At 38.9% G+C, this 25,658-nt stretch overlaps 1 protein-coding gene across 2 annotated transcripts in view; it reads left to right on the forward strand.

Moving 5' to 3' along the window:
- Positions 1-225: 225 nt before the first annotated feature.
- ANLN (anillin actin binding protein) overlaps positions 226-25,658 on the forward strand; it is a 28,414-nt gene continuing 2,981 nt past the window's right edge. The window contains exons 1-23 of one of the 2 annotated variants that reach the window (XM_030502238.1): positions 226-298; positions 4,722-4,875; positions 5,254-5,547; positions 6,098-6,444; positions 7,156-7,375; positions 8,292-8,485; positions 8,625-8,732; positions 9,207-9,327; positions 10,211-10,327; positions 10,884-11,110; positions 11,663-11,814; positions 12,145-12,292; positions 12,935-13,070; positions 13,392-13,574; positions 15,311-15,437; positions 16,296-16,344; positions 16,424-16,480; positions 17,836-17,874; positions 18,228-18,249; positions 18,732-18,844; positions 20,485-20,538; positions 22,944-23,030; positions 24,872-24,979. In XM_030502238.1, coding sequence (XP_030358098.1) covers positions 281-298; positions 4,722-4,875; positions 5,254-5,547; positions 6,098-6,444; positions 7,156-7,375; positions 8,292-8,485; positions 8,625-8,732; positions 9,207-9,327; positions 10,211-10,327; positions 10,884-11,110; positions 11,663-11,814; positions 12,145-12,292; positions 12,935-13,070; positions 13,392-13,574; positions 15,311-15,437; positions 16,296-16,344; positions 16,424-16,480; positions 17,836-17,874; positions 18,228-18,249; positions 18,732-18,844; positions 20,485-20,538; positions 22,944-23,030; positions 24,872-24,979 — 3,075 coding nt within the window. In that variant the 5' untranslated portion in view covers positions 226-280. The remainder of the gene's footprint in view (positions 299-4,721; positions 4,876-5,253; positions 5,548-6,097; positions 6,445-7,155; positions 7,376-8,291; positions 8,486-8,624; positions 8,733-9,206; positions 9,328-10,210; positions 10,328-10,883; positions 11,111-11,662; positions 11,815-12,144; positions 12,293-12,934; positions 13,071-13,391; positions 13,575-15,310; positions 15,438-16,295; positions 16,345-16,423; positions 16,481-17,835; positions 17,875-18,227; positions 18,250-18,731; positions 18,845-20,484; positions 20,539-22,943; positions 23,031-24,871; positions 24,980-25,658) is intronic. The other variant, XM_030502246.1, reaches the window with a different exon arrangement.

Below are 25,658 nucleotides of genomic sequence, written 5' to 3' on the forward strand. Positions count from 1 at the left end.
GCTCCCGGAGCCGGGAAGGGGACACCCAGCGCGGCTCCTCCAGCAGCACCGCTCCCGCCGCCCGCCCTCTCCCTCACAGCGCCCGCTGCCCGCGGCGAAGGGGGGAGAGGCGGGGCGAGCGGGGCAGGCTGCTGTCTGATTGGATAAGGCGCCTGTCAATCAATGTGTGCGAGCGGGAGCGCATGCGTAGTCGCGGCGGGCGCTGAAATTCAAACGCGGGGAGCGGTTGGGCGGAGGGGTTGTTGCTGCGGGCGGCCTGAGGGAGCGAGCGGCGGCAGCGATGGACCCCTTCACTGAGGTGAGAGCACGGCCCGAGCTGGGCAGCGGCCCGGCTGTGCGTGCGGAGGGGTAGGCTTCTCCCAGCCGCGGCTCCTGGGTAGGGTCTGTCAGCTCCCCTCATTCACGTTTGCGCAGCTCCGCGGGGGTAAGGCTCGCTCCCGGCATCGGGGAGGCTCTCTCAGCCTCCTCGTCTTGCTTGTGGGGCGTCAGGTCTGTTCCAGGAGGGGACAAGAGGGGTTATTCGTGCAAGGGTTTGCGAGGGAGAGGCCCTTTTCCGAACTGATGCTTGACCGCGTTTCCCGGCGCTTTAGTGTTTGCCTTTCATGTGTGTCTGGCAGATAAGGTATTCGGCTGAAACAAGGGACCCTGGAAGCTAATGGGGGTGGTGTTGACCCGCATTGTGCTTGCTATATCTAAAGGTTGAGCATGAAGTTTGCCCGAAGCAGGAACCACCTGATTAAAAATGCGTTCTGTTAGACAGAATTGCCGCTGGTCACTTTCATTGGCGCAGTTCCTCTTTTGTTTGAAAAAGAAAAAGAGGTTGTCATTAGGGTGGATTTGTGTGTGTGTGTGTGTGCGCATTATAGAGGCAAAACTGTAACAAAATGAGTGGAGTTGACCAGTTAGAGCCTGTGTAAAGGTTGGAGGCTTCTTAAAGGTGTTATACTGTACCCTGATTTGGTATGTGACAGATGTGACACCTTGTGGAGCTGCCTTGTGACTGCTTTGAGAAATGTCATAGTAATGATGGCTTTCAATAAACAGCCTGCCTAAGCAAAAACCCAAATTACTTTTAAAATAACCCCAAATCAAGTAGGTTGGTGAAATACTCTCTCCTTCCCTTGAAAACAATCTGTATATCAAGCTTTAAATAAACTGAGTGTTCAAAAAAACTCAGTTTTTGAGTTTTTTGAACACTGCACAAAAAACTGACTGTGCAGATATGGTTTAAAAAGCTGAATATAAGGTATTGATCTGAACATATTTACTAAATACGTTATACCAAGGCAGATTTACCCTACCCCCATGTAAAGGCTTGCCAAGTATAAACAACTAAAACCTCCTTCCTTAATTGGTAGTGGGTGACATGATCTGACTCGTCTCAAATAAACTTTGAGTCCAGATGACTGAATCAAATTCAAACTGGTTTGGCGCGCTGGGAGATATTCCAACCTCAACACACCCTTCTTGTAGGTAACTGACTTGGGAAAGCAATGACCAACTGTGAGGCCACTCCTTAGAGTAAACTTCATTCAAATCTTAGTTAGCATTGTAGAGTGCCTAGAATGTTGCCTCATCAAGAGTGGTGGATATGCTGTGGAGGACATTCCAGTGTTGTGTAAAAATCTAACTGATATTAGTGCATTGTAAGTGCTGATCATGTAAAGCAGTGTAATTCAAGCCTTAATTGGCCAAAGCATGCTGTGAATTCAGTGTTTGCTCATCACTTTACAATAACAAGTTTTGCCATGGTCTCACTGAACTTAAGCTCAAGTAAATCTTGCTCTAAGACTCAGTGGAATGCTTTAAAATCAGACAGTTCTGAAATAATGTTTCCTTTGATTCAGCTTAATTCAGGCATTTCAATTAATATAAGCTTAATTCAAGATTCAAGCAAAAACTAATACCCTTCTGAAACTAACCAAATTACTAATACTGGATGCACAGAGGAGATGGTGCAGTGGATACTTTTTTTGGAATCATGATGAACATGCTATTTGTGGCTTTCAGTTTATAGCTGATTGTATAATTCACCTTTCTTGCACAAAAGGCTTTGTTACTGTATAATGTTAGAGATAATCTAGGTTATTTTATACTTAGAAGTACTTACTGACATTCATAGAGCAGAATATGGTTTCCTAGCATGGAGGATGGCCAAAGAGAAATAAGCAATGCGGTTGCTCAGGGGAAAATTCGCCTATGTGAAGTTTGAAGTTAACTGTTACTTCAGTTTCATGGCTAAATTTGTCCCTTTGCTGCACCCTGCTAGTAAAGCAAGGTAAAACAAACTCTGGTAATCACATGGGGGCCTGAGTGTCTTTTCCAACGCTGCAAAATATATGCTTTAAAACATACGTTTTTAATACCAAGATTGTCCATCAACATTTGAAGTGGGAAAGCCTCTTCTGATTTTTAGAAGGTGTTTTTGCAACATAAACATGATTCTCCAACTGCCACTTGGTAGTTGTCAGGCTTGTAGGTGTAAAGAAATAGATACATCCTACTCTGATGACAGCCAGAATTTCAGAACACTTGGAAGGTACTTGTAGCAAATACCCTGCTGATGGACCTGAAAAGTAAGTCTCCAGTTCTGGTGACTGGCTTACTCACCGTGTGTAATAGCAGAGTTTGAATTATGGCAGTTGCATGGAAAACTTGAGATACCAAAAGCCAATAGGAGCTGGAGTTCAACAACAGAGGCGTGCATTCTTGGGAAGTGACATCCTATTTGTACCAACTGAAACTCCATTTCACTGAACTAACAAAACAGAAAGGAATGTGTGACAGCATTTGAATAGAACTGTAGGAATAGTGTTGTGGAATATATACTCAGCTTTGTGCAAGAAGAACGGTTAATGTATATAGCCCCTAAGATTTTATTTCAGTGGGTGTTACCTGCACTTTGTAGCACCGTCTTTTGGAGGCTGAAGCAAGGAAAGTGGACTTGCGGACACAACTAGAATGAAAATTGAATTCAAGGCACTCCTGGCATTCCATGCCTGTCTCCAGTCCCCCCTCCCAACCCTTATCCCCCCCCCCCGCCTTTTTTTTTTTTCCCCCTCTCTCCAAAATCCTCCTCTTCTATGGAAGGTCACAAAGAGCTGTTGAGATTGACATTGCGTTTGTCCTGTGTTGCCCTACAATGGAACATTGTTTTAGACTTCAGCCTTAGACAGTTAAAAATGTGAAATGCGGATTTAATTGCTGTGCAACAGGACAGATAATGGCTGGCACGGTTCTCAAAATAATTTACGTGCTACCAAACAAGTGCAGTTTATATTCTTCCCTTCAAAAAGGCCATTGATTCACTCACACAATTTCTCATCTCAAATACCTTAAAACCTAGATCAAAGGAGTAATTAGTTGTCCTTTAGATGTGATCAAACTAAGTGATAATGATTTATGAATGCAGAATTTAAAACAAACACACACCACTCTCCTCACCCACCCACCCCAAAAAAACCAAAGGCAAAAAAACCTCAACACAACCTATTTCAAACTTGGTGCTATAAGGAATCACTTACTACTAGTGTGGTACATTTACTAAGCCAGCTATTTTGTATAGAGTATGACCATAGCACTCAAATGTCAAATGGATAGGGAATGAAAGAGAATGTTGTTAGGTAGCTTATTTGGTATCACTTTATATGTTCTTCTCTATGCAGATATATTATGATAAATAGCCTGTTTATTAGGAAAACTAGTTATAACTTAACAATAACTTGAATATTTCTATTAAAATTTAAGATTGAGGAAAAGAAATTCGTCTCTTGGTTTAGAAGGTATTAATAGCAATGTTTATTTTTACAGCCACAATTCTAATTTAATGAATTTTTTATAACCACTTGGCAACCACCTGGATGTTGTTTATTTTGTTACAGGGTTAGTGTCAATCAGGTGACTTGACCAGATACTTTAGCAATGTGTCAAAATAACCCACTAGCAAGACTTGACAGTTCAAAATGGACTACTTTAGGGTCTCTTTATTTAATCTTGACATTGCTTGTGTCTCTTTAGCCTGGCTTCCTTTGAAAGCCAAGCTAATGGGAGACACTAGCTGATTTTATGACTGGAGCTTTGGAACCTACTAGCTGGCTTCACCTCTATTAGTAAAAGAGTAAGTGTCTCAAACTTCACTGCTTTTACAATTTTCATGGAAGTTTGTTGCTAGGTGAAAAGACCCAAACTATTGCCTCTCTGAAGAAAGTGCTGCTGCCTGTTGTCTGCCTAGTAGGCCAGACTTCAGACAACTTGCAAACACGTACTGACCGGCTAGATAGCAAGAAGGTAGCTTGGAATGTGCTGCAGTGTGAGCTAGCTTTTATCTGACAGGTACTTGCTGAAAACAGGAGAAGCTGTGGGTATTGCAATGGTGAAATCAAAGTATGAAGATTTGGGGTTATCACAGCGAGAAAAACGAGGTAGACAGAAAAACCATGTAGCTGGCAGTATAGAAAACATGTTTTGTTCATTCTGCTTGCAGGTGGGGATAGCCAGACAGAAGTACAGACAGTGAACCTTTCTATCACATGTGCCACAGTAGATCAGTTAGCAACATCCAAGAGCAGTGTTCATCTTAATGTAGCCTTAACTATAAATTTCTGGTCTTGTGGATCTTGGCATATGCTATATAAAATTCAAACATTTTTAATTTGGGCTATTACTAGTTAACACCCCTATTGCAGTGCATAGTAGTAACACATGATTTGTCGACTCCTCAGAAACTCCTTGAAAGAACTCGTGCCAGGCGAGAGAACCTGCAGAAGAAAATGGCTGAGCGGCCCAAGATGGGAGCGAGACCCACAATGCAGACCAAGAGGGTCAGAGAGCCTTTGTTAGAAACTGGGAACCAGGTGCCTCTTCCTGCAGAAGAAGGTATTTTGCAACAAACTTAATAAAAATTTTCTTTTGCTTCAAGTCCATCTCCTTTTTTAATAAGGGCAAGTGAAAACCCTTAGTGTTTATCTCACATTGTGATGGATGCAGTTACCTGACCGTTAGGACTGAATATGGCTAATGTTTAGCTTAATTTGAGAGCAGATGCTTTAAGTAATTAGTAAGCTGTTTAAAAATAATTGTTTAATGGAAAAGATAGTGCCTTGTGCTTGATAGTTTTGGGAAGGGCATGTTTTTTGGAGGCATATCAAGTTACTCCAAAGTCATAACTGTATTTGCATTACAATTTAGTATTTTCTGAAAAAATATTGAGGATTCTTTGAATACTAATATATTTGAATACTCTGACCTGTACAGAGAAACCTGGTACAAAGCCCTCACCATCAAAGAGGCTCTGCCCTAACAATGTGGAGACTCAAGCTTCCAGTTCAGAGAACATACAGCCAGTTCCTTCAAGTTCCACAAGCCAGCGTTCTCCTGAGATGACTTCAGAGTTGCACACAACTGCTTCTAACAGAACTTCATTGCTTCAGCCCCTTGAGAAAGGAAAACCAAACACCAAATCAGAAACTCCTGCAGCTCCTGCAGCTCTTTCAGTCAAAACACGTATGCAGAGGTTGGCAGAACAGCGACGCTGCTGGGACAGCGAGGGTATGCTTCACTTACTGAGCAGTATTGGTATTTATCAGTGTTTGCATTGGTGACTGGCCAGAGTGGACAAGAGTCTTGGGTGACATGGTCTAGTGTAAGGCACGCATGGCACTGGGGTTGGAACTAGATGATTTTAAGGTCCTTTCCAACCCTAACTATTCTATGATTGTTTGCTAGCAGAAGACACTTTTGTGTGTATGAATACTAGTCTTTTCATAAAGAATTCTTGTGCAGCACTGGGTGAAGGCCTAAAATAATGAAACTGTTGACTGCAGCGTAATTTTGTACTTTTATTCCCTCCTCCCCAACTAGTGTGATGCCTTGCTCATCACAACAGTGACATAAACCTAGTAAACTCCTTGGTTACAAATTTATTTGCTTTGTAATAAGCTTTAATTTGATTAGTCTCAATGCTTTCAGAGCTAGTACCTTGATTCTGTTGATGGTAAGAATACGTAACTGTTGATTAAACTCAATATTTAGCAAAATGTAAAAGATGCAAATATACTTCAATATATTAGCAAAATAAATGTGTTTTCTTTTGTTCCAGATCCCTCTGAATGTGTTCTCCTGTCTCCCCTCCAGTCAAAAGATCTGCCTGTTTCTCCACCTAAGCAGACATCTAATGCCCTGGCAAGTGATACCCCTATTGGGAGAAGAGGCCGTTTAGCTAACCTTGCTGCTACGATTGGTTCCTGGGAAGATGACCTAAGTCATCCATCTGCAAAGCAAAACAATGCACAAGAACAGCCTGGTACTACTTGTTTATCCAAATTGTCCACTACAAGTGGAGCATCTGCTAGAATCAATAGTAGCAGTGTAAAGCAGGAAGCTGCATCCTGTTCTCAAAGGCTTGTTGAGGCTCCTACTAATAAGCCAGCAAACTCAAAGGTAGCGGTGAGTGTCTGATTTAGCTGCTGATTAAAAATCAATTTGAATATGGGGGGGACGACACAAATATTAACTCATAACTGTTTAAACATAACTGCAGTTAAAGAGTTGGTCTTTAGTCTGTTTGTCTTACTCTATTTACAACTTTTGCTTTATTGCAATCCCACATGCCTGTTTCTAATAGCAGACCTGAAACAGCTTAGAATCCCTTTTATTGAGGCTTGGTTGAACATAATATTTCTAAGTCTTGTAAAAGTTGATGTCAAAGTAATTGGTTGCTGTTCCTGACTGTCAGAAGAGGGCTTTTTGCAGAGATACTGGGTTCTGCTTGGTAACTTCATATAGTTGATTGACTTAAATGTTATTGCTGTATGAAAATGAATTAAAGGCTGAAATTAGTAGTGCCAGATACATATTGTTGAACTTATGCCATTTATGAAACAACAGTATCTGCACTGTGCAGCCTTGTTTAGGGACATGTGGGAAGATACCTGAAGTGGCTGGGAAAAGCACCTGGAATCAAATGTTGGAACTGTTTGAAATACTGGATAGGAAAAATCTACAAAAAGCTTCTAACACTTGTTCTCAGCTTTCTGTTGTTGATGGAATAGGTGTGTTATGTTATAGTATGCTGTGCAGAATGCTTTCATTTTCTCCTTGAAAGAATGAGAATGTACAGACTCATTTTAATGTTATTCCTTTTTCTCCCTTGTTAAGGATCCAAACAATTTAACACGATCCTCAAGGGTCACTGTTCCCTGTTCTAAAGAACCTGCAGTACAACAGCCGCTAACAGAGAATCTCTGCAGCCCTCAGAAAACTGAAAAGCGTACACAAACAGCAAAATCAACTTTGCCTCAACCAGTTCAGTCCAAAGAAGAGCCAGTCAAAGGAACACATGTGCAACCTGAACCTAAGGGTAAACCCACAACACCAGGTAAGCTGGGTTTTTTCAGCTTCCATAAATGTTTATTTAAATTAGGCTTATGTGTCCTCAGTTGAAAACTACATATTAGCTAAGAATTTATGGTGACATATCAGATAATGCCTGTTTCCTTCTGTAACTTGAGTGGAGTCCTGAAGAGTTCTGTGATAATGATCATAAATCGTACAGTTTCCATAATTTGCAAGGATATTTTCTTGGACAGGCTTCTAGTAACTCTTGAGAGCAAAATGTTTTCTCTATGTAAAAATGCAGCCTGCTAACATCAGTTAATCGAGGCTATTTAAAGCTTCTTTCAAGGTGTTGGATACTATGTGTTTCCAAACAATATAAGGTAAAGAGTCTGCATATGTCAGAAGAAATCAAAGCTAAATGCCACACAGATGCTCTAACTTTGCAGTGTCTTTCTTTTCAGTGGTAGCATTGATGTCAAAACAAGTGATCATCCCCGGTTTTAAATTCAACTTCTTGTTGGGTCAGAAACTTGGACTAACAGCTTGAACTCTTTGAAGGTGGCCAGTAGAGCAAGTGTGTGCCTCTAGATATGCTGTCAATAAAAGACAAAGTGAGGTGGATGCCAAACAGTGGCTCCGCCTTATGTACTAGAATGCTCAATTACAGGAAGGATGCAAGTGAGGCTGGCTGTAGAGGAAATGTTGAAAAAGCAAACCAGTTTAAATAACTGGTGGATTACATGGACTTTAGCAAGACAATGACATCTATTTGCTCTGATTTGCAGCTTTATTAACTTCAGTGTTCTGTTGCTGTGGTGATTTGCACTTCAGGTTTAGTTCATGTTAAAGAGCTGTAAAGGAGACAGCTTAATTGCTTCATTGCATCCTACTGAAGGTTCTCAGTGATTTCTGTGGTTTTGAGAGTCTCTTTCAAGGCAAAACAATTATTCTTGTAGGGGGATCAGGAATTAAACCCTTCCTGGAACGCTTTGGGGAGCGCTGTCAAGAGCGTAGTGCACAGAGTCCTGCTACGAATACTCCAGGGTGCAGAACACCCATTGTTACCCCAAACACCAGGACAATCCAGGAAAGGCTTCTTAAACAAAATGAAAATTCCTCTACTGCCAGTTTAGCACTTCAGCTTAAGCAGGTAATGACTTTGCTACGTTCATAGTTTGCTTATAAGCTTGGGGAAGGTACTTACTGTTCTGCACCTGCCTGAGGAATATGAAAGGTTTTGACATCTTTAAGCTGTTAACTTTTCCCCCTGTTGCCCTTTATTTGCGTAGGAACGTGAACGAGAACTTGCATGTCTTCGTGGCCGGTTCGATAGGGGCAATCTGTGGAGTGCCAAGAAAAGCGAAAGTCCGAAGAGAAAACTTCCAGAAACTAAAATGGTAACGTGTGACCTCCATGTATCAAAAGATGATAGTCTTTTGTTAAAGCAAATGAATTGCTTTAATGTGTTCTGAATGCAGGATAGACGTGGAACTGTAAATTAGAGATAAAGCCAGGCTGTGCAAGACCACTTTTCAAGTGGTTTATATGATTATTAACAAATTATTAGAGTTATTTTTTTCCCCCTGCAGAATCATTTAAGGAGACCAGTGATACTGCTTTGAGCCACTTAGCTTATCTGTGTTTTTTTAAGTGTGGGGTTTAATATTCTATAACTTTCAAAGCAAAAGAAAGCTCCTCACACAGTGTTTAGTACCTCAGCTAAACTTCCTACATAAATAAATAGGATCCTTCTTGAGATTGGATCAGCAGCCTTTTTTTGGTAGCAGGTATTAAAATGTGTTTCTTTCTAGCATGTTTTTAGTCCCTTTGAACACTACCTCCTAAGTGTACTATGTTTTTATTTGTACCAGGAAAGCCAATCTCAGGCTAGTCCAAAGCGTTCTCCTTGTTCCGATGCCACCACTTTCGCATCAGCAGAAGACACACCAGCAAGCGATAGGCCAGCAAAGTCTCCCAGCGTGGAGTCTTCAGGTAAGAATTGTCACTGTTTGCTTGTGGCTAATGCTGGACTGAAGCACTGCCCTTGACGTTCACGAGCAGATAAAGAGGCTGGGAGCACTAACATATGTAGCTGGGCCTCTTATTTGGTTACTGATCTGCCTAAATCTTCTTGTATGCTAATAATATTCTGCACTCTTATACCACTTGAAAGATGGACAGGAAAAATTGCCTTTCATTTTTTTTACCTATGTTTTGTACTTTCATGTACATTAAGTGTAAGGAGAGTGAATGAGAATCACCAGTTACAGATTTAATCTATACTGTACCTGAGCATCCAAATTTCCACAATAATCTAATGGGAAGGAACTTTTCTCCCATCAGTAGCCCTTTATGCTATTAATTCTTATTGTAGGGAACATGAAAAGAATTCAGAGAGGCTCGTGACATCCTTTCTGGTGCTTACTGAGTGGAAAAGCCTCCAGTTCTCTGAAAAAAGAGCGAACTTTGTTATCACATCTAGACATTATGGGCAAACATGCTATCAAACATGCTTCTAGAAAACCAGGATGAGATCCTGCTTTTGGCTAGGGTCTGGCTGTGGTGGTTTTTGTGTAGTGGGGTTTTTTGCTTGTTTGTTGTTTAAAGTTTCCCCTTTTGCACTGAGTGGTTGTACTCTACTATGGTTTCAGCATTGCTTCTTGTGCTAGCAGTTTTCTGATTATAAGATAAAAAGTTGCACAGGTTATTGAGGGTATGTATTCTAACGATTATTTTACAGCAAGCTAACTTAATCTAGTGGGTTTTTTGTCAGCTGTCAGCTATATTATCAAACGGGCAAAAAAAATTCAAACTTGAAATAAAATTCAAAGGTTAGACATAATCTTCAGTGACATCTTCTTTATAAACTACTTAGATGCTCCTAAATGTGAAGAGACTCATAAAGCCAGTCCTCTGAAGATCTCTGAGCCAAAGAGTCCTGTAAAAGCAATGTCTGTCTCAAAACTTGAACAACGTCCTGAGAAACTGAAAGGTTTGTATTGAGTAGATGTATATTAATGCACTTAACTGTCTGTTGCCACTTGTCCAGCACAGTGTCAATATCCTTCAAGTCTGGACAGTGAGTTCACCATACATCTGCTGACACTTGTATGTTTTGTAATGAGGTTTATATAAAATGAATCGGGAGTCTTCTTTCATCATAATCCTTCTCTCTTGACATTCAAGTCTTCAAGAAATATTAAAACACTGATATTAAAAGTTTATTGGGAAAAGAGAGACTGCTCTACTGTGGGACTTGCAGTTAAGTTTCAGACCTGTTTGAGCTAAAATCTTGAAACTTGTTTCACAAATGCATCTTTGTATTCCATTTCTGTATCAATTATGCAGTATATGTGATAATAATGCATGGAAATAAGGATGGAAGTATACTTTAGGGTTCTATATGCCTGACTGCAAGTCTTTCTTTAATCAAGCTTACTTGAAAAGCAAAAATAGCTGCCTTTTCTGTTAACATCTTTCTGTTTGTTTAATGAGAATGAATTGTTTAGTCCTGATGCTACTAATACTTTTTAAATATCACTCTTTAGATGAAGTATATGAAATTGAAATGAGTGTGGATGATGAAATGAATAGCTCGAAAGTGATAAATGAGATTTTTGAAGTTCTTGAAGAAGATGGTCCAGACATAGAAAAGCTGAAGAAAGAAATGAGTATGAGCCTGGAAGGTGAAAGTGATGAGGATGAGCAGGAAGAGTCACTTAATATCTCGTCAATGTCTCTGTTAACCCCTTTAGTGGAATCTGTTGGTCCAGAGGTGAGAGTTCCTAAAAGATGGGTAAGGGCTTGTTTATTACACAGAGAGGTAGAATTTGCTTGTGAGCAATGATATTTTGTTGTATTGTGATACATGGGCAAATAAAGAAGTTACAAAAGACATTTTGCTAATGAAAGCATAATGAGGTAAAGTTATTTTCTTCTGAAAATAGCTGAGCATGTTGGGAGCTCTGCTAAACAAGTGGTTTAACTTCTGCTAAATCAAGTTTGAGTATATATATCTATTACTTCTGCTGGACTTCCAGAGGTATACATGCATTCAATGAACTGGTCACTGATGAAAATGTGAAGGGAAGAAACTGTACTAGTTAGGAAACTAAGGGTGAAATCTCCTTGGGTTCAGTGACCTGTTGGTGCCTTTAAAATAAAACATTTGCTCATTCCATGTTCATGAAAATACTTGTAAAATGTCTGTTAAGTTTGGAGGCTGCTTAGTACTATTTACTGTTTATATGCAAGACCTAGTAAACGTGAGAGAAAGCAGATAATGATTATTGTGGCCTTTATCTTTATAACCTTTTTTTCTCCCCAGGCGTTTGCTTCTCCTTGTAAGTCAACTGGTGAAGGTAGCAGTGTCAGTGATGTAAGTCTCAAGTCTGACAAGTTCCAAAGGACTAAAGTCCCCAGGGCAGAATCTGGAGACAGTATTGGCTCTATATCAGATGATCGCAACCTTCCTTATAGGTAATAAATGCAAAACCCCACCCCTAATTCTGTAAGTGGGCAAATTGAAGACAGTGGATTCTTTAGCTCTTCTAATGAAGCATACTGCTTAAACTACAAAAAAAGCTTTTTCTTCCAAAATTTCAAGCCTTTATCAAAGATCATCTTGATGTATGATGCTTAAACTTAAGATGAGGAAATGAGATGATAGAATGCTTTTGTGTTTTAGAGTGGTTTAGGCAACTTGAAAAACATCAATAAATGATACATATGTATGTATATTTAAAAAAAAAAACCACCAAAACATTGTTACAGCTGTGAAATGCTTAATGGGGTTTCCTCTTTTGAAAGCATTGATGCATACAGATCTCAAAGATTTAAAGAAACTGATCGTCCTTCAATAAAGCAAATCATTGTTCGCAAAGAAGATGTTGCTTCCAAGCTAGAAATGAAACAGAATGGCCCATCCGATCAAGTCAATATCAAAAAGAAAATGCAGGTATGCAGTATACTATAAATCCTTTTTCGAATTTACTGTTCCCTTGCTTCATTTCCCTGGAGAATCTCCAGAACTTCAACATACTGCTTCAAGCTGCGGAATTAGAATGGTTAGCATAAATATCCAACGGTAGGCAATGATACTGCATGAGCTGGACAGCTTGATGCACCTCTTTAAAGAGGCTCAAGCTATAGAGTAAGGCTAGAGAGAAGAAGCTGTCATTTTGAGAAGGGAATGGGGAACCTTTATCTTATTACTGCATTTGAATCAGGGAGGATTCGTAACTACATAATTTCAGTAGGCAATATTCTGGTATTTAGTGATGCCTCTTTCATCTATATCACTGAATTTCTGGTTAACTGCTGCTTCCCCTGGTGAAGTGAAGAATAGCCCAGATATGGAGCATACAAACATTGAAGTCAATCACTCCCCTTGTTTAAATTACTTCTGAGGTCAAAAAAAATAATGGTGCTGCAATATTCTTTTGAGGAAGTAAGTGTAAACCGCAAGATCTGTGTAGTTTACTATCTAAGTAGTCTCATTTCTCTGAATCATAGCCCTCAAAATACTAATCTCAAGACATTTCCATATGTGAATCTAAATCTCTTCTTGCTAATTATTTTAACTACTGGTTTACTCTAGGAGCTCAATAATGAGATCAACATGCAGCAGACAGTGATTTATCAAGCCAGCCAAGCTCTGAACTGCTGTTTTGATGAGGAGCATGGAAAAGGGTCACAAGAAGAAGCAGAAGCAGAGAGACTTCTTCTCTTAGCAAGTAGGTTTTTAGGCCCAAGTTTAATTCTTTGTCATGAACACTTTGGGAAGAAGTGAGAACAAGACTGGCAATGTATTTATTATGCTACCTTGTAGCTGCTTATTTATAGTTCTTCACCTGGAAAACAGGGTAATACCTTTTCTGCCTCAGCTGCTTCTACAGGCAAGGGGACGTTTTTGGTGTCTTTCTTGCCTTTAATATTCCTACTATTCTGGAAGAGTATTAACATTTCTGTTGCATTTTACATACTTATGGGGGAAGAAAAGAATGTTCAGTACTACTTTTTCCTCTGTTACAACTATAATTAATTTCTCTATGCAGCTGAGAAGAGAACTGCCTTACTGGAAGAACTGAATAGACTGAAGAGTGGGGGACCTCATAGTAAAAGAAATAAAGCTGCTTCTATATCCACCGAATATGCTCCATCCAGGGGATCTGTTTCCATTTCAGAAATGCGTCTACCTCTAAAAGCAGACTTTGTATGTGGTACAGTTCAAAAGCCAGGTAAAACCAGCAACTGAAAACTTCACCCCTTTCCTCCCCCTTCCCCATCATCCCTTTCTGTTTCATTCTCCTTGGGTTTTTTGTCTTCTGCATTGGAGTTTCTCATAAATCAGGGGGAAATGAAGATCTAACAATTGCTTTTAATTGATCTGCTTTTTGGTTAAGCTTTCAATATTTTCCATGGTGGTTTTAGTTTCATTCTTTTCTGGCTTGTGAGGTTCAAGAAACTTATCAAGACCTTTCCAGCCAGTCTTAAGGATCTTTATGGTCCTCTGTAGCCTGTTGGAGAAGTAGAATTTTGTATCTCAGGTTATATTCTCTCTCACTGCCTTGGAATTTTATTGATGGGTGCAAGTCTAGTGCCTAAATATCATTACATAAATTCTGACAGACTCATTAAGCTTCTAATTTTTCTTCAGTCTTTTTGTTAACATCCCAAAGTACTTCATTTATAAAGGCTAGTCTTCCATTACTGAGTCATATTTAAGTCATTAAAGTGTTAAAATGTGGATTTATTTCCTCTTTTGTTCCAGAAGAATATCTGGCAATATCTCTCTGTAGGTCTAGACTTATCCTGGAATATAGTAAGCTTCTGTTATGTGGCTGTTTAAAGAATCTGCAAGCCCACAATAACCAGTGCTGTTTTATATAATGCTGTAGCTGGACAGATTCCTACTTTTTGCCACTATAAAACTTGAGGACAAAAGACATTGGACAAAATTTTGTTTAATAGTGGTTGGAAAACTTTTAATCAATTAATAGCCTTTCTTATTTCCTTGATTTACTGCCCAATGAAATATGAAGCGTTTTGGTTTTTTTATACCTTCAAATAAAACCACAGCCAAGAATATAAAAGTAAATATCTGACCTAATTTACCACCCCTTCTCCACTCCCAACATGTTACAGCTTCTTGTTGCATGAGACGCTTCATCTCAGTTACAGAAAAGCCTCTCTGGTTACAATAGCGTAAGTTTAGTTCCCATCAGTAATTCTCAAAACCAAATTGTCTAAACAGACAACTACGAACTACTTGTCATCAAAACTTTATTCTGGAAGTGCAACCTTTGCTATACAGTATGCACTAGAAGCTCTAATAATCACTTTTATATTTGATGTTTTCTTCAGAGAAGAAGAATACAAGTCTGTGCTTACTGGAGTCTTTCAGTTGTTCTGAAAGCTGTGACTCAAAGTGTTTGGGGGGGTGATGATTGTTTGTGTAACATGGTATGATATTTTTATTTGCTTTACTGTTCAGCAGTTTGCTGCACAAACTCCAGATCAGCTCCTGCCACTGTTGAGATGTGTTTCTCCTCCCTTACGTGAAAAGTTAGGGAAATGAGTTGCCTGAATTACCAGTTCCTTTGCAGGACTGAAAGACATATGAGAACAGGCAGTAGCGATGCTGATGTATGGTTAAGCTGGCAGGCCTATAGAATAACAACCAGAGTATAAGGAACTAAAATGAAGTGCTGCATCTGCCTGAAAGTTCTTCCTCTCCCCTCTCACACACTAGGTAGTGTAGGTCTGGCCTGAGGTGCCAGGTAGTTGTGAATCCTGTGGAGACAGTCTTACTAGTGGCAACAAGTAAAACTTGTTTTAAGAGTAAGTTTATAAGCAAACATTGATTGTAACTAAGTGTTCAAGTGGGGGTGAAGCAGAGATACTTGCAGTACTTGAGGGTTTTTTTAGATACTTGGACACCTGGCTAACAAACCTATCTGATTTGTATTTACAGAAGCAGCAAATTACTACTATGTAATAATACTGAGATCTGGAGCAGAACACATGGTTGCAACCCCATTAGCGAGTACTGCCAGCTCCCTGAATGGAGATGCTCTTACTTTTACTACGACATTTACTATGTGAGTATAAAGGAACTTTTTTCAAACCAGTTTCAACTCTGATGATGGAGCATGCCTAAAACGGTATAAAAGCTTCATATAAGGATGTCATATTTTGCCAACAAATATGGTGAGGTCTTGTGGTATTGGTATTTCCCACTTCAGGAAATAGCTGGAATGCACTCCTCTCAAAAGAGCAATCTAGACTTATTCCACCATCCATCAGCTAAGTTATCTCTTGGTTTTTCTACTTTTGTTCTACCCAGGGAACACCTGCAATGACAGATGAATTGCTTTAGCTGAGATGATGTGTTTTTTCCCCTTTTTCAGCAACTAATGTTTTATATAGCTTTTTGCTTTTGGTATCTGGAAAAAAATAGTCCTCTTAAAACTTCAACTCTCATATGTTAGCTAAAAAGTGTTGTGAGTTCAAATGGCTGGTTTTTTTTTTTTAGCAAAAGTCTTCTAAACTAAAGAAACAAGCTCCCTTTTAAAAATCCAACCTAACTGGAAGTGTCACTTAAAGATATTTATTCAAAAAAACCCACCCAATCTCTGTTCATAGAAATGTGTGCCAGCAGTGGACTCAAGGGTGCAAACTGAGAGAAATGGTTGATGCACTCTATCTGCCCCTTGTCCTTCCCTCCCCTTTTGATCTTTGAGTTCTAGAAAGTGTCTTGAAATAGTAATACTCTCAAGTCTTAAAAACAGCAGTGCTGCTTGCACTGAAGTGTATTCTTGTAAAAGTGAAACAACCAAACAAATTCTCTTGTGTAGAACCTTGAGTAGAAAGAGGGAAGAAGTAAAGAGTACCGTTTAAAAGGACCACCTTTTTGCTTCAGTCTGCTTAACTCATTTTTCCCCTCTTCTCCCTTTTAGGCATGATGTGTCAAATGACTTTGAAATAAATATAGAAGTTTACAGTTTGGTATGTATCAGTTCTTGCTAAGAAGATGTGTAAAGGAGAATGAGGTGGTGTACTTTCTTAATACCTTCTTGCCTTACAGGTACAGAGAAAAGAAGTTCCGAGCACTGATAAAAGGAAAAAGGCAAATAAATCTAAGGTAAATGAAACAACAAAATCAGCATATTGTATTTCAACAGGAAGTACACCAGGAAGACTGCAGTGGCCAGGGAGAACTGACTAATGGTCTTAGACAATCTGTTGCTTGCCTTTTACTCTTCTTGTTATTTATTGGAACATCTGCAATGACAGATGGGTTATGGAGTCCTGCAGTTATTAGTAGATTGGACCTGCAGCACTTGGTTGAGTCTAAAATATATGGGAGGGGAAGGAGAGGTCTTACTAGTTCAGCAAAATGATATGCTTTGCAAACTTCTATTAGGTATGCTGCCTCTGATAGTGATTTAGTGCCTGTATTCTCCACTTAAACACCATCAGTCAATACGCCCTACCTTGCAGTTTGATTTATCTTAAAGGTTCTGTTGATCAGTTGCAACACATGTGTCTTTCTTTCCAGCCTTAAGTAAAAACACTAGATGTTGGTGGGTTTTTTTAAGCAAACGTTTATCCCCAAGGAGTTATTAAAACTTTTCAGCTTGGACAGGGTGCACGTTTCAAGTGTTTGTGCTTTATTAAGGCTTTGTGACCCCAAACTAGCCAGTGGCTTTCTGGAGATGGTGACTTAACAAAACCAAGAAACTTCAGTGTCTTTTAGAACAGCTGCAATGAGTACTTGAATCCTGTATCTCCAAAGAGAAATAGGAATTTCTTTTAATCTTTACTTTCATTTGGCACAGTGAAAGCATGCTTCCACCTATCCCCAAGTAAAACCAGTTTGAAGTCCAGGGATTCTTTCTCTCCTGTGCTGTAGTTTAGGGGAATCTTTACCTAAAACCTAATGGCTTTGTGTCACTTTATGTAAGTTGCTGACGTGGGGTTATAGGTTTGCTGATAGCATCCTGTATCTGCTTTTTGACAAACTGCTTTAACTTGTCTTTCAGCTTCAAGAATAGATGAGCACATAATTCCAGTTCATATTAATATACAGTCTCACCTAAACTTTGATATTTTCATCTGGAAATATAGATGATGTACAACAGTAGCACACTGAACATCTCTGTATTTGTATTGTTAACTCTTATCTTTAATAAGCAAATGGAACTTTGAAGCCCTGTTAGGTGAAAGTGTACTGAGATGATTTTTATAAACACATGCTGCCCATCCCAAGCTAATGCATACTTAAACCTTTCTGCAGTAAATATTTCTTTGATATATAACATTCCTTCCACTGAAATGTTACATCTAGTCAAAAAAACCAAGAGCTGCTCATTACGACAACTAGTATCCATTCAAAACTTTAGATAAGCCTTCAGTAGTTTCACTGTCTAATTTTCACATTAATGTGATGAACAAATTCAGTAGAAAATGCATTTATCATCTTATATTCTTTTGTAGGTTATTACTCCAAAGAGATTATTAACATCTATTACCTCTGTAAGTATGAATGTAATATTGTAACAAGATCTGGTTACGACCTCTTCCAAAGGCCATATTCTCACACTGAATAAGGCTGTGCCTATAGTAGGCTCTTTGTGTCTCTTGAAACTCTGTAACTGTCCAGCTTTCTGCAAAATTCTCCAGCCATCAGCTCAAGAAATAGGTAACAGCTTTAAATACGTAATGCTGGAAATAATGCAGTTACTACACACTTATTGGGACTTTCTTTCAAGATGTGTTTGCTTTTTAAAGTACTCAGAGGTAGCTTTTCTAACCTGCTTAGTCTTGTGTAGAAATGTGCAGAAATTGCTTCCTCCACTAAGCTTTTATTTCTCTCTCTCTTCTTCTAGAAAAGCACACTTCTTACTCCAGGTAAGTATAAATCTAAACATCTTGTGTAGATTATTCATCTTGGCATTTGCTGTCTAAAGCAGTGTATCAATAAGTAATACTTGTAACAAATGCTGATTTGGGAGTAATAAATACACAATTATGTCAGTTTGCCAGCCCAGAATCTGGTGCTGTGTTTATACCTGAGTTATCAGTCTGTTTAATGGAAGATCTCTTCACAAAATCAAACATAGTATCTGGTATCAGATGCCTGTAACTTACATGCTTTTCTTGAGAAGGTAGACTCACAGGAATGTTAAGATTTTAAACCAGAGTCTGATGTCAACAAAGTAATACAGAGGAAACTCGAAAATGCAAACAGATTCTCAAGTACTGCTTGGAGCTGCTCTGCAGAGAGTGCTTCTCCTGGAGTACTAAGCAGTACCAATAAAGCATTTTTAAGCCTTGCAGCATTCTGTTTGTGTGTTTTGTTATGACTTGTGTTATAACTTCTTTCTCCACAGCCATGGCCAGTCCAGGTGGCCCTAATGCTATACGCAGTACTAACTTCATCCTTGTTGGATCCCACAAGCTGTCACTGTCTTCTGTAGGAAATGCCAAATTTGCATTGGATAAGGTAATGGAAATTATTGGCTACTAATCCAAATGTAATTGCATGTTACTGGAATAACAGATGTGAGTCTGGTTCACTGTTTTCAGATGAAATTACCATCCTAGAAACAAAACATAGGTTTATATAAATGTTGTTTATATACATATATATAAAATTTATGTATAGTTGTTGTTCATATTTGATTTCATAGGACTGAAATGTAATTTTGAGATCCAAAAGAAAAAAAATTTATGTTATTATGCCAGAAGTTTTCTGTAGCTCCATGTAAGGTATGGTTATGTAAAGATAATGAAGGCATTTAGTTACTGATTTGCTTTCACTGACCAAAAAAATTGATGTATGCAGTTGGTATCTCTGTATGTGGTCTTCATAGTGTTCCTTGCTCTTAGTCTTGCAGTTACCCCTAAATAAGACACTGTGTTTTAATGATAATGAAGTATTTGAAATTGACTGCATTTAACTGACTTAAAAATTGCCATTTGAATACAGCTAGGAGGAAGTTTCCTTTCATATGCTAATTAAATTTATAGAAGCAAATTATTTTAATGCTTGAGAGCTATTATTGAGTTTTATACCAGTAGTTCCTGGTAAACAGAATATGCTTATTGGCTTTTACCATCAGAAATTAAAAAATACATACATTCTTACATCCATTACAATCTCTGACCTTGCAATATCTTATGCCTAAAACCTATTTTAATAGGTGTTTATGCCAGCAGCTATCCTAAGCTGACTTAAATTCAAAAGCTACTACAGCTTATGGTGGTACTAAATTACAGCTTTATCCAAACAGCAGCATAAGAATATACTTTTTTTCTTGGCTAGTTAACTCTTATTGTGATGATAGTATTATTGCAGTTATAGCTTCTGTTGAGTAATGAGATAATACAAATTGGTTGTATTTGTGCATAAGATTAGAAACATCACCATAATCCCAATTTGCCTTTTACAAGCTTTGCTTTTTGTGGATAGAAGCAGACTTTATTACTGGGACACTTTGCAGAACTTACCAGTTGAATTGCACTGCTCTTTTTGACTGCATGAACTTCAGAAGTGCTAGCTTTGTTCTTCAGCATAAATGTTCTTCTTAACCAGAACTACATGTAGAATTCTCACTTTGTGTATGGCTTGGTTATCGGAAACCCTTTGTTCTTAGAGTTATGGGAATTGCATTTTATGTTACATTTAGCAACTTGGGTTTAAGCTCTTTTGGTTTACTTATTAGGACAGGACACTGGACTGGACTAGTAAACTCGCACAAGCATAAGGTTCAACTGGAATTCCAGGGAAATCATCACCTGGTTAACTTTTTTCCAGGTGCAAACTTCAACAGTTATTAATGAATAAGAATTCCCCCTTTATGTAAAATCTTTTTTAATTATTATTATTTTGTTAAATTATCATCTTTGTAAAGCTTCAATTTGGACTTGGCCCGTGGCTGTACCAAACAGCTTCTTTTTAACTTGCTCCATGCATTTCTAATCTGGAACAAACTGCTGCCACAGTGGGTATTTTGAGTTTCATTCCTCCCACTTTTACGCACAGGGTGGAAAGGACAAAAAGGTACTCATGTATAACTGTCCTTTTTTTATTAAACCTTAACTCTACACTAATTGCATTGAGCATGTTTCTTTTTTCCCTAGATAAATTTTGAAGGGGTGGAAAAAGAACTGTTGGGCTATATGTTCCAGGACCAGGTTGCTATGACCCTTTAGTTTCTAACTTTTAACAGGAAACTGCTTCCTAGTGCATGTTGCTCGTGTCTGTCTGGCCTGGTTGCAGGATTTAAATGCTTACAGAGATTTACTAACCAAACATAAAATATTAGGAGCCTTTAAGACTGGCAGAATTCTACTCCCTGTCTTTTACAATAATAAGCATGCTGCTAGAACTCAACGTGATTTGGGCTACCTAGGGTTTTTCCTTATCTAGCATGTGTCTTCCTAGATCACTAGAGGAAGGGTTTTCTCGTTTCAGAACAAATCCATGCCTCTAAAAGGTTACTAGTCAGGAAATTTGAGCCAACTTCTTGATGAACTGCTCAGGACATAGAATGAGCTACTCTGCTGATGTAAGAGTAATGAGATGAGGAAAAAGGATTGGCGGCCTAAATGTCGGTTTAACTTGGTGCAACTGAAGAAAATTAAAATCACTTAGGAATTATCTTATTTCTTATTCTATTGAGACCTTGTTCTGTCAAAACCCATCAGGACCTCTGTTTGTTTGGGGTTTTTTTTTAAGCAAAAAGCAATCCTAAAGAACTAAAGTTTTGAAAGCGCTAAACCTAAAACCTGTGAAGTTCTTACCTGTACACAAATGTACAATTCAAATAGTTCTCCTGGAGTATACATTTTTGGCTTTAAGAATTGGATAAATTGGTGTGCTTAAAAGAAATAATTGGTCTTTAATCTCTGAAACTGGTTTTATCTAGTTAACTGTTAACTAGTTAACTTGGATCCCTCAGAGGAAAGTGGTTTAGAAAACTTTATGTATGTTTTCTCTCCAAATTAACCAGGTGATAATTTTAGTACCAGTTGTCTCCTATTTGCAATCAAATGTGTCTCAAGAAACCAATTTCTTGCAATTTCTTGATAGTTACCTTGAGTATCTTTACAGACATCTGCTATGACAGTAACCCAGCTTCTTACAGTAGCTATCTGAATGACTATAGCAGAATGCAAACTAGCCTAGACATGGGCTTTAGTTTTCTCTTCATCTAGCTGGATATTCAACAAATTCTTTCTTTCTACCACCTCCACCCCACTTGCCTTTGAAAGGGATATATTGCTGACTAGGATGTAATAATTTCTCATTACGTGTACGGGAAGGTGTTTTGAGACCTGCTTTAGTAGTGGTGTGGAAGGCTCTCAATAACTGATCCCATTCCATTTGTTACACAGCTCTCCACTGGTAAACTCCTTAATCCACAAAGTAGATTCATTTGACCTGGCCTAAATTAGAAAGAGATGCAAAACCAATAATCTTGAAGCTGGGAATTGGTCAAACTTGAGGTCCTCATTCAGCAATGGATTTTGCTGTGGTTTAATAGGATACAAGCCAATGTTCCCTGCTGTAACATCCAGGGCTATAAATTATCTTTGCTGATAAAAATCCAGGACTGGTGCAACTTATTTTTGTTGTGTGGAAACATTTTCCTGGTTTTGCTTCTCAAATGGTCATGCAGACACCTACCTGGTGCTCACGGGTTTGCTGTGCTATACTGTAGGACCAAATACATGAGCAAGACATGCATGCTGTCTAGTTGAGTAGATCTAACCCATAATAATGATTTCCTCACCTGCTTGTGCACATGTGTGTCGTGTCTGGGAGGAAGCTGCAGTATGCCTACAACTCAAAGGTGATCAGTTTCTAGCTGTAACATCTATTGCAGGCTTCACTGAGGCCTACAGACGTACGCTTTCAGCTATTAGGGGTTACTCTTGTTCATCTGAACTACCAGCAAAACTTCATTCCACTTGATCAACATATGTGGAGGGAGTAGGGGATGTCAAAAGGCAGGCTTTATTGCATGTTCCTCTTCAAAACTCTTCAACAACAAATGGTGAACCATTTAACCAGCCTCTGGGGCAGTGGTTAAGCTGGTTTTCAACACTTTTGAGTGCCAGTTGAGAACTGCTTTCATTACTTTTTCCCTTTACAGGTCTCATATACAAATAGCTCTCTGAGTAGGCTCTACTACATCAGTATCTGCCAAAAATGTTTATGGCATCCAAGTACCAATCCTGTTTAAGCCCACTTTGATATCTTCCAAACAGCTTAATGTCAAACTGAGGCAGAAGCTTGCAGGATGTGAACTGGTGCTGTGTGTTGTTTTTAACCACGCTTGGAGTGCTTGTTATAGATAGAAGCATGTTTGTGCGTATGTTCTGAGAAAACTAATAAGCAAATAAATCTTGAAAAGCTTCTGAATAAACTTGAAACAAAAAGTGACTGCTACTGTCTTGCTTTAGACTGACCACTTCTTTCTGGCTAAAGATCCTAAGAACAAGACTGTGCTAACATCCTGGTGCAGGTGGCTTGCTTCAACTGGTAGAATTGAGAGGTGTCCAAATTAAATGACTAATTGCTTTACTTTTTGCAGGTTCCCTTTTTGTCTCCTTTGGAAGGTCATATATATCTGAAGTTAAAATGCCAAGTGGACTCCACTGTGGAAGAGAAAGGGTTTTTGGTAAGATACTTACTTCAAATTGCTTCCATGGACATTACAAGTCCTATTAAATGTAGTTACCTTTTTAACTTCACACATGTGTTTGTAGAGATTGTAAAGCTTAAAACTAGCTTGTTTTTTTTTCCCTGCCCCTCTCTGAACCAGATCTCAAACCTTTCCTAGTTTATCTTCTAAACATGCCTAAATTAAAGCTACCTTTTAAGAGTTTGTATATCTCTTTCTTCTAAACACTGTTCATCTAGTATTCTGAACTTCAGTTAACCTCCTTTTGCTATGATCTGTGATGTGAGATGAGATCCTAACTTCTCTGCCAGAAGCTTTTACAGGACATGTTGGATTTATTTTATTCTTTTGCCTAGTAAAACCAAATTCTCCCTAGAAAAATTCCGCCCCAACACACACACACTGTGTTCACAAACTTTGGAAGCAACAGTATATTATTGAGAAACATCTGGAGCAATTCTCCCTAAAACTGGAGTTAGAAAGTGCAGCTGATACTTGGGCCTAATAGATGGAGCTGTTGAGATCGTGTCCAGGAGATGGCAGTAAATGTGCTGTGAAAATACTGCAGCAAAACATTCACGCTGTTATTTTGGTGGGGTTAGAATTCCTTTAGACTCTTTTCAAGCAGTTCTTTCTGTCTCTCCTTACCCTTAATTGAAGTTGAACAGACTTCATTAGATGAGAACATTACATGTGCTTATGGTATTTGCTATCCCATGTGTTTGTGTACTATTTCAGAAAGTCCTTGTTTACTTCCACTATACAACAGGTAAAACCTGAAGAATGTCATACATGCACGTTAAATTTTTTTCAGAGAAAGGGTTTGGAAACTCCCTACACAATAAAAAATCTGAATTGTGAAGAGTGAAAAACACAACACATTGATTGGGGGGGATGGAAATTCTGTACAAGAGGGATCAGGAATAGAAGTCAGATACTAAATTTTTCATTTTAGTACTAAAGAAATGGGGCTTGAAATTGGCATAATCCTGCATCCAGTAAAATAATGACCTATACAAACATTTAAAAAGCAACTTCTAATTTCTTTTAAACTGATTGGACTCCTGACTGTCCTGTAGAATAGCTAAACATTTTGTAATCCTGAATACTAAGTCAAAAGTGATTTAGGTATTGAAGTGGTTTGGGTTGGAAGGGACCTTAAAGCTCATTGAGCTCCAACCCCCTGCCACGGGCAGGGACACCTTCCACTAGAGCAGGTTGCTCCAAGCCCCTGTGTCCAGCCTGGCCTTGAACACTGCCAGGGATGGGGCAGCCACAGCTTCTCTGGGAAAAGTCTGTGCCAGCGCCTCAGCACCCTCACAGGGAAGAGCTTCTGCCTCAGAGCTCATCTCAATCTCCCCTCTGGCAGGTTAAAGCCATTCCCCCTTGTTCTGTCGCTGCCTGCCCTTGTAAAAGTCCCTCTTTAGCTCTTTTGTAGGCCCCTTTAGGTATTGGAAGACTTTTCATAATAAATTGTGTTATACTCATCATGGTTTGTGAACCGTTCGTCCTGTATCTGGTATAAGCAACCCTCCATTATCTTAAAATAACAGAATGCTTACCACTGTCAACATCAAAATCTGGTCTTTTGAAAGGGCAGCAATAGGTGCATCTTGAGCAAAAGTCTGCAAACCTGACAATGATAGTGTAAGCTGCTTTTCTATGCTGTCTGGAAAATAAATATACTGTACTAACAGAAGTTCTCTCCCAGCTTATACAGTTTTTCCTTCTCTTATGTTTCCTCCTGTGAAGGGTTGTACTTGCAGTACTACCTGGTAGAAAAAATACTTGAGTACACTCAAGGTATAATGATATCTCATTTTTTAATTCTCTTTAAGACTATGTTTGAAGATGTTAGTGGGTTTGGAGCATGGCATAGGCGCTGGTGCGTGCTGTCTGGAAACTGTATATCTTACTGGACTTACCCAGATGATGAAAAACGAAAGGTAATGCTGTTTTCTAAAGCTCAAGTCCCAAGTTCTGTAGCACCCTACTCAACTAGCTGGTCATTTTTAATGGCAGTTTAGCCTTAAATAAGTATATTCAAAGCGTGAGATTTAAGCTTATAGCGTTTCCTTGGGGCATGGAGGGAACTTCATAAATCTGACCTCAATCAGGGCAAGCTTAGAAACTTACTGCTTTATCTAGTGAGAAAGGGGAAAAGTGGAGGAAGAGCCATATTTAATTTCCTCTTTAGTCTTAAGGCTTTCCATTGTGCTTGTTAAATGACTAATGGAAATTGATCAGACTTGTACAGCTTCATAAGCAGACTGTATCTAGTTGCCTTAAGTTTTAGACAAAATAATGACTCTAACACTTAATATGGTAAAGAGTGGGCAATCCTTCTGTGTTGCAGAAGCATAGCTGTGATTATGGACTATCTTATTTGCAGCTCCACATTACAGCTGAAACTGGTGCTTTTTTTAATGGTTCTCATGGAAACCTAAGTTATTGTCTGGCTAATGAGACAAATCAGAGGCTCATCTGTCATGAGGTGAACCTTGTCTCCTTAGCGTGTTCTTACAGTGTGTGCCCAAAGATTTCGAGGTCCTTTTAAAATCTGATTTCAAGAGGGCTTTTCTGACTCACTTAAGTAATTTACCACTAAACGCTTGCTTGTTTGTT

This window comes from Strigops habroptila, chromosome 1, assembly GCF_004027225.2.
Source record: "Strigops habroptila isolate Jane chromosome 1, bStrHab1.2.pri, whole genome shotgun sequence".
NCBI lineage: Eukaryota > Metazoa > Chordata > Aves > Psittaciformes > Psittacidae > Strigops > Strigops habroptila.